Source organism: Mesoplodon mirus (genome assembly GCF_964341445.2).
Source record: "Mesoplodon mirus genome assembly, chromosome: 16".
Lineage (NCBI taxonomy): Eukaryota > Metazoa > Chordata > Mammalia > Artiodactyla > Ziphiidae > Mesoplodon > Mesoplodon mirus.
Window position 1 is genome coordinate 24,841,733 of NC_138992.1, and position 15,034 is coordinate 24,856,766.

Below are 15,034 nucleotides of genomic sequence, written 5' to 3' on the forward strand. Positions count from 1 at the left end.
ACAGAAATAGTCCATCCCAGCCTTGCCCCATTGTTGTGTTATAATGCATAATGGTCAGTACCTACTTAAATTGTGTTAAATTAAAAAATTTTTTCAAAGGTTACATCTTAAACTTCTTTTATTTTCTTCTCTAAGTATTCACCTTAATCTTTCACTTATATTGAAGTTCTTAACATCAGCCTATGTTGAAAATGACACATAATATAACTAAGAGCTCCAGATTCTATTTTCTGTTGTTTCTTGTGATATTTCACAGACCTTTTATCCTCAACATTGAATCTCATTATCTTTCCACATAAAATTCCTTCCTGTTTTGTGTTTCCTATTTTGGTGAATGGAATTATCTTCCATAATGTTGCACATGCCAGGGGCCCAATGACCAATTTAGACTCCATCATCTTGCTCTCTCATTGCATGTAATCAATAAATGCTTTTGAGTCTGTCTCCTAAATATCTCCATATTTAGCCCTTTCCTGTTACCACCATATATCAGAATCTGATTATACCTTCCTAGATAATTGTGACAGTCTCCTAATTGATCTCATCAACTCCAGGTACTCTGCTTCTAGTTCATTGTACCTGTAACTTTCATTTAAATGAAAATTGTATTATTTGTCTATATATGTTTATGTAGCCTTTGTCTACAATTTTTTTAACATCTTTATTGGAGTATAATTGCTTTACAATGGTGTGTTAGTTTCTGCTATATCACAAAGTGAATCAGCTATACGTATACATATATCCCCATATCCTCTCCCTCTTGCATCTCTCTTCCACCCTCCCTATCCCACCCCTTGTCTACAATTTTTCATTTTTCTATGGCTCACTTTCCTTAATATAGCATATCGGGTCCTTTTTTTGTTTGTTTTTTGGGTTTTTTTTGGCCGCACTGCATGGCATGTGGGATCCTAGTTCCCTGACCAGGGATTGAACCCATGCCCCCCCACCCCCAACAGAAGCATGGATTCTTAACAACTAGACCACCAGGAAAGTCCCATTAGGTCCTTTTCTACTCTTCTTCCTTCATCTCTTATCACTTCTTGATTCCCTAAAAAAGGTAACTGGCATTACTCAAAAACATGCTAATTCAGCATTCTACTCTTAAGCACATGCTGTTTCTTCCGTTTACAATATCCTCTCTCTCTTTTTCTCCTGGTGAATTCTGACTCATCCTTGAAGACTCAAATTAAATAGAATCTCTTCTGTGAAGCCTTAATTCCTGTCCTCCTCCAGACCCCTTGTCCCATGGACATATCTTTCTTATATAATTTATGACATTATTACCTTTTATGTTTTTGTTTCTGTATTTTGCACATGGGCAGTGTGATAAAAGGAAAAAGAATATCTTAATTACATTTGTAAAGAAGTTTCTAGAGTCAAATTACCTCTGTTCATATCCTTGCTAGCTGATGTGCAAATTATTTAAATTCTCTACACATCAATGTTCTTACCTACATATGTGGTTGGATTATTTTGAGTATTACATAAAATAATACAAAGGACTTCTTACATAGTGCCTGGCACCTAGGAAACATTTGTTAAATGTTAGAAGTAGTACAAATACCACGTGGGTGCATACTTGACACACAATTGTTTGCTGAATGACTGAAATATGAATGAGTAAATGATGAATGAGTGAATAGGACTTGAAAATAAATCCCTGTATCTTGATCTCCTTTCTGTTTTCCATATGTTCCAAGTTTCCTTTGTTCAGTCAAAGATACTGTCTTTTACAGAAGTCTTTTTTAAACTACAGAATGTTTATACTTGGAGGTACACAAACTTTTAGGTGTTAAATATATAAGCATTTCTTAAATTTCAATAGGTACATATTTTTAGGCATTATGAAAAAATACAAATACATAAAGACAATGATTTTACAGATATTTTTGCTTAGGGCAAGTTTAAAGAAATCATTTAAGTTAAATTAAAAGTAAGTCTATTTAAAGAAAATCATTAATTATATAAGCAGTACATGGATGTGGCAAAATTGTAAGGTTTGGGCAACTAACTTTATTGCCTTTCTGTTTGTATTGTTATTCATGTTATAGTTAAGGTTCTCTTTACAAATTCAAATCTTTGTTATTTTTATTACTATTAGTTCTTTTAGCTTTCCAAAGCTTTTTTCTTTTTCCTTTTTCTCTTGAACGTTTTCTTTACACTTGGTCTCCCCTTATTTTGCCCTGCACTTTGTCCCCTCCATGCTCTGCTGCTGTTGCTCCACCATAGCTTTTCTATGTGAACATCTTCCTGCCATGTGGCTGCTAGTCACTGTGATCATGAGGCTTTTCTTGACTGATCTGCACTTAGCATCTCTTTCTTCACTTAGGTTTCACACTCTCTTGGGGAAGCTGTCTCCATACTTTTGGGATAATAATTTTGTAGAGTTCCAACCCTATGTGTGAGAGAAAGAAGCCAGTTCAGAATATTGTATGTTAATTAGGAGAAGACTCACTTTGTAGCAGGGTCACTATTTGGGAAAGTCCTTTCAGGAAACAGTCACCACATCTTTATGCTACTCCTTTCCTTTAAAGCTCCTTCCTAACTCTGCCTCTCTAACATGTTGGACTGAGGGACCAGCTGAAATGCTTCTGGGTACTCTAATTTTTAATCTTTAATGGCCCATTGCTCAATTGCTAATTTTATGACTGATTACCTCTTTCAATCATGATTAGACTGAAGTGCACAGATACTTTCCTAGAACAATTTGAGTTGATAACATATTAGGGATTTTTCTATATTTCCAGGACCTTCACTCACCAAAATACTTTACTCTGTCTTTTAAAATACGGTAATTTAAATGACTGTTATGCACATAATTTTATTTTTGAAATACATAATAACCCTACAGGAAACTAATTATGAGTCATCATAGCAAGGAAGAGTAAATAATCCTCATCAAAATGGTCTCCTTTGAAAGCTTTTTAAGAAACAAAATCAAATTCTACTAAGGAAGAAAATTTAGTTTTATATGAAAGTTCTTTCTCATACAAATAACAAATTTTGGCAATTTCACAGAAAATATTTTTCTCAAATGGACATTTTGTAGTAATGATTGATTCCTAGGCCAATTTATTAAATATTTCCTATTTTATTTGGGTTATATCAAATTACTTAAAGAATGAAAAAGTGTAAAAATAGAGTCTAGAACAATAGGTTTTAGAAATTCTGTAAGGTAAGACTAGAAGAAACAAGTAAACAACAATGACGAAAATATAAACACATGAGATAGAGTTTAAATGGAAAGAATTAAAGAAAATAAAAATATAACATTGTAAGTCATTGGGAAGGGTCTCTATCTAATGTGTTGATAAGCCGATATAGTATACATTTGACTATTTTTCTTTCCAAATAATTTTCAATAATTCAAATACTCTTTGCTTCATTCCCCACCCCCCACCCCCACTTTGTATACCTCCTGAAGGTATAGAATAGGCTAATGTAGCTGGGCTTCAGAGTGAAGGGGAGAAGTTTGGAGTATAGGCTAGAGTGTAAGGCAATAGCTAGATCATTCAGGGCCTTGTTGGTCAACACAGAAAAATGCCATTTAAAAGTGTTTGAGGTTTAAACAATTACTCTGGCCATAGTGTGGAGGATAGTTAGCATGGATGAGGAGACACCAATTAAGAGGGTCAGTTAGGAGGGTTTATACCAGAGATGAAATTATGGTAATTTAATCTGGTAGCTATAGAGATAGAGAAACAAGACTGGGCTTGAGGATGGGTTGGATATGAGAGTAAATATTAATAAGGATAATGAAACTATGAAAGATGACTACTTCTAGCTTTCTGGGCTATGCAAATCCATGGATGGTGGTTTCATTTACCAATATTGGAAATAATGGGAGAGGACTGGTTTTGAGGTCCTATTTTGTAAAAACTGACTTGAAAGTACTTTTGAGGCTTTCAGGTCTTGTGAACTTCGACAAGTTGTTCTTTCAACTTGGTTTATTTCTCTTCAAAATGAGGTGCTTACACTAAATTACCTTATCAGTACCTACTGGGATTAAAATGCTATCATTGTGGTTTCAATTGTGTATGAGTTTAGGGGAAAGCAGAAGACTAAATTCTTGAAATGATAAGCTGAGTTGAATCTGATGTTAAAGGGAGAGGAAATCAAGGTACCTGTCTAGGAAAGCAAATGATATGATGAAACTGTAAATTGAAGGACATTATTCTGACAGCTGGATTGAAGCAAGAGAGAAATTAGCAGATGGGAAATCAGGGAAGAGACAATGAATGAAGGCCTAAAATTGTAATAGGGACTCTGGTAAAAGGAAGATCAAAGTTTTAGACACTGTATAGCATGAATTAACAGTATTTGATGCATAAATCAGAAAATGAAAGACAGAGAAACTAAAACTAACAGCTTATATTTTTTTCAAGTTTTGAAAATGATGGAGACACAAGAACGTATTTAAGGGATATAATTGGGAGACTTGAGTTTATCTGACATGCTGAGTGTGTAACTAAGCCATATTTCAGAAAGTAAATTACTTTTTTTAGGGAAAATAATCATTCAATAATAGAATGACTGGATGAAATTTTACTTTCAAAAACAATATTAAATAGCATTTAATATGTACATGCAAAAATTAATTTTAAAAAATACAGTTAGTACTAAAAATCTTTTCTGCAACTTGTTCTAAAATTTTTATTTTTACTTGTTCTCGATTTTATTTTTCAGCTCCATGCGGTGGCCATTTTTCAGCTCCGAGTGGATTGATTCTCTCACCAGGATGGCCAGGATACTATAAAGACTCTCTGAATTGTGAATGGGTGATTGAAGCTGAACCTGGACACTCTATCAAAATTACATTTGAAAGGTCTCTGCAAATATTTTTCTACTTAAAAAAAAAATCATCTAAAACAATAGTTGAGGTTCTGCATTTTACTTTCAATATTAATGTTTAATTTTATTACAGTAGTCAGTTGTTGGACATTGAGTGTTTCAGAATGTTTGCCCCTTTTAGCCTTTCAGCCTATTTTCAAGTTAATTTTCTATTTCCTTAATGCTCTATCAGTATGAATGAAATGTGCAAGATGGACCTTTTTTGATTCATATATATGCATCCTACTCTGATATAAACCTATGACCTTTAACTTAGTAAGTTTAGTCATCCTATACTTTGAAGGGCCTGTGGATTCTGTTCTGCTAGATTCCGAAAGGCAAAGGTGCTGTAAACACACTTGAAGTGATACCGTATTTCAACCTAAGACATTTGCTTATACATACTACCTATACCTATATACCTACACTTACAGGCCCTTCAGAAAAATGGCTGCATCAATTTAATATAAATTAATGATTGGTCAGTCAAGTTTTTTTTTTTCCTTAGGATAATTAGTATTACTGATCAAATAATCTATATCCTAAAAGATTATAATATTGACTATTAAAAATTTAAAAGAATGAATCTTCTGACTTGTGATTGGATCACTATTCTGAAATCCAAATAGAAGTATCTATATAATTTTTCAATTATATTGTTGACCCCTCTCATCTCCCAACATTTTCTTAAAAAAAAAAAAAAAACTCCAGTAAACATTATAGTAAACATATAAATATATATATAATTTCAGCAGAATTATGCTCTGATGATTGAATTTTACAAATATAACATGATCTTTCCCTGATTAAAGAGTTCCTTCATTGAATTAATCTATTCATGCTAGTGTAAAAACTTGAGAGGAAAACAGATTCTATTTTGACAGATATAAAATATGAAACATTTCACATGAGGTCACTCTGCTTTATTATGACTTACACAACTTTACTATGACTATATTAGTTTGCTAAGGCTGCCATAACAAAGTGTAACAGACTGAGTGGCTTAAATAACAGAAATTTATTTCCTCATAGTTCTAAAGTCTAGAAGTCTGAGATCAAGGTGTCAACAGGGTTGTCTTCTGTGGTTTTAGTCATTGGCTAATAGATGGCTGTCCTTTTCCTGTGTCTTCATATAGTCTTTCCTCTGTGTGTGTTTGTTTCCTAATCTTCTCTTATAAGGACACAAGTCATATTAGATTAGGGTCCACCCATATAATCTCATTTTACCTTAATTACCTCATTAAAAGACCTTTCTCCAAATACAGTCACATTCTGAGGTACTAGGGGGTTAGGACTTCAACATATAAATTTTAGGGGGACATGATTCAGCCCACAATAATAACCTACACATTAAGAAAATGGTTTTATTTAGAATAATTTGGCAGAGATTTTGTTATGATGTTAAAACCATATTCTTTATTCAGTGGTTACTGTGTTGCCATAGTAATTTTAGAGAAGCTTGAAAAACATCTTATTTATTCAGAATCAAATCTTTGTCAGATAACATTTTTCCATTAATGTGGGACCCAAATTAACCCACCTTACTGTATTACACAGAATTCTACTTGGTTTGGAATATACCATATAACATAATATTACTGATCATATCATTGAATAATTTAAAAACTTATACTGATTTGTGTCAATAAGACAGAGATTTATAATGTATTTTTAATTTGTTAAATTTAGAGTATGACATTTGAAGGATTAGCATATCTGTCAGGTTATCACAATTGATCTCATATTTTTTAAAACTGCATGTATTATAGGTTTAAGTACATGATTTTAGTATTTGCCATTTTGGACAACATTATTTTGTGTCAGGAGTTATGATGTTAAGGTAATTAAAACATCTTATATTTGCATAATTCATAACATTTATATCCATATAATTCTCACTAATCACCATCCTTCAATATCTAAATAAAAGGTTGACCCCATCTCAGATACAAAGGTAAGTCTAGGCCCTCTTTATATTTTTCAGAGCTTTCCTGGGGATGCTTTTGTTCACTTCTGACTTTGAATTCCTGCTTTTAGAGTCATCTCAGTTGGGAGATCCAGAGGCTGTTGCCCTTTCTCAACTCTTTAGTCTGCTCTTTATTTGGATCACTTGCCTTCATTCTCACAAAAACCTTAGAACAAGGGATAACCAAAGAGGATTATTGCACAATCCAGAATAATTTAAGATTAAATAAACCTTCACTGTCCTAAAATTTTCCTGGTAATTCCCATCACTGGAACGATTGCATCTCTCTCTCCAGTTCCCTCTCCTTAGCCCAGACCCTTCCCCATCTCTATCTAGTCTTTTCCCTATCAGGATCTTCAGCCCTCATTTCCCTACTCCCTAGTTGCCCACTCCTGTATATAAAGGGTAAGTCTCAAAGTACCTGTTACTTAAGCAGAGCAATTTAACTATTTGTTGCTCTGAGCTTCCAACTCGGTGATCGATGGGATGATAGGGATGAATTTTGCCTTTCTTTCCAAACATGCAGATTAAGATTTTTTTCCCCTAAATCAGAAATCAGTTCTACCAAGAATTCACCCTTTCTCCACTTCCCAGATGACTCAAATTGTAGCCATCTTTAAATTTCAAAAAAAAGTTATATTCAATTTAGAAGCATTACATAAGCATAAAATAATGTGAGGAAATTGTGTTATTAACAAAGTGCATTATTGTATTAAAAAGCATTCCCTGGTTTGTAAATGATAGTCATTAACCATCACTAAATAAATAAGTAACTTCTGATATCCTTCAGCCTTAGGTAGGCTATCTATTGATAGAATTGCCTACCTGAGAAGCAGTTAGATTGCAAAGCAATAGTTGTAATTTAGACCACCACACTTGTGACTTTTGATTTTCAACTTTTATTTGGAGTCACTATTTTCTCTGCCCAAAGTTCTTAATATGTATGTCCTATCTCTCCCAACGTGTAGTTACATGGGCCTCTTTGCTGTCTTGTTTAGATACCGTCAGATTTCTCCAAAGTGAATTAATGTGCACTGTAAAGGCAGTGCTTGAAGTCAGACCATTCCAAATTTACCTTCCATAGGAAAAAATCTTTCCAGCCATTTTTTTTAACATCTTTTTTGGAGTATAATTGCTTTATAATGGTGTGTTAGTTTCTGCTGTATAACAAAGAAAATCGGCTATATGTATACATATATCCCCATATCCCCTCCCTCTTGCAAATCCCTCCCACTCTTCCTATGCCACCCCTCTAGGTGATCACAAATCACCAATCTGATCTCCCTGTGCTATGTAGCTGCTTCCCACTAGCTATCTATTTTACATTTGGTATTGTATATATGTCAATGCTACTTGCACCGTCCGTCCCAGGTTGCCCTTCCTCTTTCCTAAGTCCTCAAGTCCATTTTCTATGTTTACGTCTTTATTCCTGTCTTGCCCCTAGGTTCATGAGAACAATTTCTTTTCTTTTTGTTTTTTTTAGATTCCATATGTATGGGTTAGCATATGGTATTTGTTTTTCTCTTTCTGACTTACTTCACGCTGTATGACAGTATCTAGGTCCATCCACCTCACTACAAATAACTCTATTTTGTTTCTTTTTATGGCTGAGTAATATGCCATTGTATATATGTGCCATATCTTCTTTATCCATTCATCTGTCGATGGATACCTAGGTTGCTTCCATGTCCTGGCTGTTGTAAATAGTGCTGCAATGAGCATTGTAGTGCATGTCTCTTTTTGAATTATGGTTTTATCAGGGTATATGCCTGGTAGTGGGATTGCTAGGTCATATGATAGTTCTATTTTTAGTTTTTAAGGAACTTCCATACTGTTCTCCACAGCGTCTGTGACAATTGACACTCCCACCAACAGTGCAGGAGGGTTCCCTTTTCTCCACACCCTCTCCAGCATTTATTGTTTGCAGATTTTTTCATGATGGCCATTCTGACTGATGTGAGGTGATACCTCATTGTGGTTTTGATTTGCATTTCTCTAATGATTAGTGATGTTGAGCATTCTTTCATGTGTTTGTTGGCAATCTGTATATCTTCTTTGGAGAAATGTCTATTTAGGTCTTCTGCCCATTTTTGGATTGGGTTGTTTGTTTTTTTGCTATTGAGCTGCATGAGCTGCTTGTAAATTTTGGAGATTAAGCCTTTGTCAGTTGCTTCATTGGCAAATATTTTCTCCCATTCTTGGGGGTTGTCTTTTCTTCTTGTTTATGGTTTCCTTTGCTGTGCAAAAGCTTTGAAGTTTCATTAGGTCCCATTTGTTTATTTTTGTTTTTATTTCTATTTCTCTAGGAGGTGGGTCAAAAAGGATCTTGCTGTGATTTATGTGAAAGAGTGTTCTTCCTATGTTTTCCTTTAAGAGTTGTATAGTGTCTGCCCCTACATTTAGGTCTTTAATCCATTTCTGAGTTTATTTTTGTGTATGGTGTTAGGGAGTGTTCTAATTTCATTCTTTTACATGTAGTTGTCCAGTTTTCCCAGCACCACTTACTGAAGAGTCTGTCTTTTCTCTACTGTATATTCTTGCCTCCTTTATCAAAGATAAGGTGACCATATGTGCATGCATTTATCTCTGGGCTTTCTATCCTGTTCCATTGATCTATATTCCTGTTTTTGTGCCAGTACCATCTCTCTTGATTACTGTAGCTTTGTAGTATAGTCTGAAGACAGGGAGTCTGATTCCTCCAACCCCATTTTTCTTTCTCAGGATTGCTTTGGCTATTGGGGTCTTTTGTGTTTCCATACAAATTGTGAAATATTTTGTTCTAATTGTGTGAAAAATGCCATTGGTAGTTTGTTAGGAATTTCATTGAATCTGTAGATTGCTTTGGGTCGTACAGTCATTTTCACAATGTTGATTCTTCTAATCCAAGAACATGGTACATCTCTCCATCTATTTGTATCATCTTTAATTTCTTTCATCAGTGTCTTATAGTTTTATGCATATAGGTCTTTTGTCTCCTTAGGTAGGTTTATTCCTATATACTTTATTATTTTGTTGCAGTGGTAAATGGGAGTGTTTCCTTAATTTCTCTTTCAGATTTTTCATCATTAGTGTATAGGAATGCAAGAGATTTCTGTGCATTAATTTTGTATCCTGCTACTTTACCAAATTCATTGATTAGCTTTAGTAGTTTTCTGGTAGCATGTTTAGGATTCTGTATATATAATATCATATCATCTGCAAACAGTGACAGTTTTACTTCTTCTTTTCTGATTTGGATTCCTTTAATTTCTTTTTCTTCTCTGATTGCTGTGGCTAAAACTTCCAAAACTATTTTGAATAACAGTGGTGAGAGTGGGCATCCTTGTCTTGTTCCTGATTTTAAAGGAAACGGTTTCAGTTTTTCACCATTGAGAACGATGTTGGCTGTGGTTTTATCATACATTGCCTTTATTATGTTGAGGTAAGTTCCCTCTATGCCTACTTTCTGGAGGGTTTTTATCATAAATGGGTGTTGAATTTTGTCAAAGTTTTTTTCTGCATCTATTGAGATAATCATATCGTTTTTCTCCTTCAATTTCTTAGTACGGTTTATCACATTGATTGATTTGCGTATATTGAAGAATCTTTGCATTCTTGGGATAAACCCCTCTTGATCATGGTGTATGATCCTTTTAATGTGCTGTGGGATTCTGTTTGCTAGTATTTTGTTGAAGATTTTTGCATCTATGTTCATCAGTGGTATTGGTCTGTAGTTTTCTTATTTTGTGATCTCTTTTTCTGGTTTTGGTATCAGGGTGATTGTGGCCTCGTAGAATGAGTTTAGGAGTGTTCCTCCCTCTGCTATATTTTGGAAGAGTTTGAGAAGGATAGGTGTTATCTCTTCTCTAAATGTTTGATAGAATTCACATGCGAAGCTATCTTGTCCTGGTCTTTTTTTTTGTTGGAACGTTTTTAATCACTGTCTCAATTTCAGTGCTTCTGATTGGTCTGTTTATATTTTCTTTTTCTTCCTGGTTTAGTCTCAGAAGGTTGTGCTTTGCTAAGAATGTGTCCATTTCTTCCAGGTTGTCTTTTTTTTTTTTTTTTTTTTTTGCGTTATGCGGGCCTCTCACTGTTGTGGCCTCTCCCGTTGCGGAGCACAGGCTCTGGATGCGCAGGCTCAGGGGCCATGGCTCACAGGCCCAGCCACTCTGTGGCATGTGGGATCTTCCCAGACCGGGGCACGAACCCGTGTCCCCTGCATCGGCAGGCGGACTCTCAACCACTGTGCCACCAGGGAAGCCTCCAGGTTGTCATTTTATTGGCATAGAGTTACTTATAGTAATCCCTTATGATTCTTTGTATTTCTGCATTGTCAGTTGTTAGTTCTTTTTTTATTTCTAATTCTACTGATTTGAGTCTTCTCCCTTTTTTTCTTCATGAGTCTGGCTAATGATTTATCAATTTTGCTTATCTTCTCAAAGAACCAGCTTTTAGTTTTATTGATCTTTGCTACTGTTTCCTTCATTTCTTTGTCATTTATTTCTTATCTGATCTTTATGATTTCTTTCCTTCTGCAAACTTTGTGAGGTTTTTGTTCTTCTTTTTCTAACTGCTTTAGGTGTAAGGTTAGGTTGTTTATTTATTTATTTATTTTTTGATTCTTGAGGTAGGATTGCTTTGCTATAAACTTCCCGCTTAGAACTGCTTTTGCTGAGTCCCATAGGTTTTGGAACATCATATTTTTATTGTTATTTTTTTCTAGGTAGCTTTTGATTTCATCGGTGATCTCTTGGTAATTTAGTAGCGTATTGATTAGCCTCCATGTGTTTGTATTTTTTACAGTTTTTTTCCTATAATTGATATCTAGTCTCATAGCGTTGTGGTCAGAAAAGATACTTGATACCATTTCAATTTTCTTAAATTTACCAAGGCTTGATTTGTGACCCAATATATGCTCTATCCTGGGGAATGTTCCATGAGCACTTGACAAGAAAGTGTATTCTGTTGTTTTAGGATGGAATGTCCTATAAATATCAGTGAAGTCCATTTTGTTTAATGTGTCATTTAAAGCTTGTGTTTCCTTACCTATTTTCATGTTGGTTGATATGTCCATTGGTGAAAGTGGGATGTTAAAGTCCCCTACTATTATTGTGTTTCTGTCAATTTCCCCTTTTATGGCTGCTAGCATTTGCCTTATGTACTGATGTGCTCCTGTATTGGGTGCATAAATATTTACAATTGTTATATCTCCTTCCTGGATTGATCCCTTGATCATTATGTACTGTCCTTCTTTGTCTCTTGTAGTAGTCTTTATTTTAAAGTCTGTTTTGTCTGATGTGAGAATTGTTACTCCAGCCTTCTTTTGATTTCCATTTGCATGGAATATCTTTTTCCATCCCCTCACTTTCAGTCTGTATGTATCCCTAGGTCAAAAGTGGGTCTCTTTTAGACAGCATATATACAGGTATTGTTTTTGTATCCATTCATGGAGTCTATGTCTTTTGGTTGGAGCATTTAATCCATTTACATTTAAGGTAGTGATTGATATGTATGTTCCTATTTCCATTTTTTAAATTGTTTTGGGTTTGTTTTTGTAGTTCCTTCTCTTGTGTTTCCTTCCTGGAGAAGTTCCTTTAGCATTTGGTTTAAAGCTGGTTTGGTGGTGCTGAATTCTCTTAACTTTTGCTTGTCTGTAAAGGTTTTAATTTCTCCATCAAATCTGAATGAGATTCTTGCTAGTTAGAGTAATCTTGGTTGTAGATTTTTCCCTTTCATCGCCTTAAAAATGTCCTGCCACTCCCTTCTGGCTTGCAGAGTTTCTGCTGAACGATCAGCTGTTAACCTCTTGGGGATTCCCTTGTATGTTATTTGTTGCTTTTCCCTTGCTGCTTTTAATATTGTTTCTTTGTATTTAATTTTTGATAGTTTGATTAATATGTTTCTTGGCGTGTTTCTCCTTGGATTTATCTGATATGGGACTTTCTGCACTTCCTGCCTTGATTGACTATTTCCTTTCCCATATTAGGGAAGTTTTCAACTATAATCTCTTCAAATATTTTCTCAGTCCCTTTCTTTTTCTCTTCTTCTGGGACCCCTATAATTACAATCTTCGTGCATTTAATGCTGTCCCAGAGGTCTCTGATACTATCCTCAATTCTTTTCAATCTTTTCTTAATTTCCACTATTTTATCTTCCAGATCACTTATCCATTCTTCTGCCTCAGTTGTTCTACTATTGATTCCTTCTAGAGAATTTTTAATTTCATTTATTGTGTTGTTCATCATTAGTTTGCTCTTTAGCTCTTCTAGTTCCTTGTTAAAGTTTTCTTGTATTTTCTCCATTCTATTTCCAAGATTGTGGATCATCTTTACTATCATTACTCTGAATTCTTTTTCAGGTAGGCTGCCTATTTCCTCTTCATTTGTTTGGTCTGGTGGGTTTTTATCTTGCTCCTTCATGTGCTGCATATTCCTCTGTCTTCCCATTTTTCTAACTTACTGTGTTTGGGGTCTCCTTTTTGCAGGCCACAGGTTTGTAGTTCCTGTTGTTTTTGGTGTCTGCCCACTGTGGGTATGTTTGGTTCAGTGGGTTGTGTAGGCTTCCTGGTGGAGGGAATTGGTGCCTGTGTTCTGTTGGATGAAGCTGGAGTTTGTCTTTCTAGTGGGCAGGACCACATCCAGTGGTGTGTTTTGGGGTGTCTATGAACTTAGTATGATTTTAGTCAGCCTCTCTGCTAATGGGTGGGTTTGTGTTCCTGTCTTGCTAGTCGTTTGGCATGGGGTGTCCAGTGCTGGTGCTTGCTGGCCACTGGGTGTAGCTGGGTCTTAGCATTGAGACAGAGATCTCTTGGGAGAGCTCTCGCCAATTTATTTTACGTGGGACCAAAGGGTCTCTGGTTGTCCAATGTCCTGAACTCGGCTCTCCCACCTCAGAGCTTCAGGCCTGACACCCAGCTGGAACACCAGGACCCTGTCAGCCACATGACTCAGTCCGTCGTCCTGTCATGAGGTCACCTGAGGTCCAGGTGTCCTGTCAATGTCTCCTCTCCTTGGGTCCCAGAGACGCCTTAGGGGCCGCCTCCTGTCAGGGGCTTCCAGGTCATGTTCAGTCGCCTGAGGGCTAGGCATCGCATCTGAGTCTTACAGGACGCTGAGCACTAGCCTTCTCTGCTCTGGAGTGTAGTGTTGAGGGCTTCAGCTGGCGTCTGAGGCCCAGGTTACTGTTTCCACCCAGGTTTACATGTGGGCCTCAGGTTTACAACTTCAAGATTCTCCAAACTCTTTTCTTTTACTCTGTTCTCAGTCTAGTTCCACTTGCTCATACAGGGCCGAGTTCAGAGGCCTCCCCCACTGCACTTAAGACCAGAGTTTCTCATGGGCACAAAAGCATTTCTTTTCAGTCCTTGAAGATTGACTCTATTAGGTCACTCTTCTGATGCTCAGCAAGGCTACTCACTGCTCCAGTAGGCAGCTCATTCCAGCCATTTGTATAAGATGAAATGCTAGAGAGAAAAACCTTTTAATTTCTACGCATATGGTTTACCTAGTACTTTTTTCTCTGCCACCTTCTTATTCTCTTATCTGTTTCCTGAGACACAGATCTTTTAAATTAGGCTGGAAGGAAGAGAATCAAATTGAAAAGTGATTTTCACTGTTCAGGTTTGTGCACAGGAACAGAAAACAGTTCTGTACATTGAACCATAACAGGCCTGGGGTGAGAAATGATTCTCAGGGTCCAAAGATTTTGGCTTGTCTCATGAGCATCACTGAATAGGACTTGTCAACTGTGCCTCTTAATCCCTAAATTACCTGCTCAAGTATATTACAAATCTCCTAGCTCCTTCACTTCCTTGATACCAATATTTTTTTCAGCTGTTCCTTGTTAATTAGCCCAAACACTGGAAGAATCAAGAGTTAGAATGCTTTGTGTATTTATTGATGGTATTTTCACTATTTTAGAGTAGACAAGGCACAGCTGTTTCAGTATATTTCTTTTGAATCATACTTTCTGTAACTAAGATAAATAAAGTCCCAAATTCTTTTAAATGTTCTAAACAGAAATGTTTGTTTGGGGGTTCGAATCCTCTATCTGCCCTTCACACACACACAAGCCCATAAGATTCTTGAGTTTGAGCTATTTGAAGGGAAAATTATTTAAAAATCTTCAATTTCCTTTCTATCCAAAGACCCTTAAGGGTGTGAGATATTGCTTTAGGGCTGCCCATACTCCATGTGCTCTGTCAGAAACTGTTTTGTTTAAAGTAATTCACATTTAAAAACAGCTGTTATGTGGTTA

General features: G+C 35.8%; 1 protein-coding gene across 3 annotated transcripts in view; it reads left to right on the plus strand.

Annotated features, from left to right (window-relative positions):
• CSMD3 (CUB and Sushi multiple domains 3) overlaps positions 1-15,034 on the plus strand; it is a gene marked incomplete at both ends in the record, with an annotated part of 1,109,686 nt that overhangs the window by 678,889 nt on the left and 415,763 nt on the right. For all 3 annotated transcript variants that reach the window (XM_082600704.1, XM_082600705.1, XM_082600706.1), the window contains one exon: positions 4,687-4,825. In XM_082600704.1, coding sequence (XP_082456830.1) covers positions 4,687-4,825 — 139 coding nt within the window. The remainder of the gene's footprint in view (positions 1-4,686; positions 4,826-15,034) is intronic.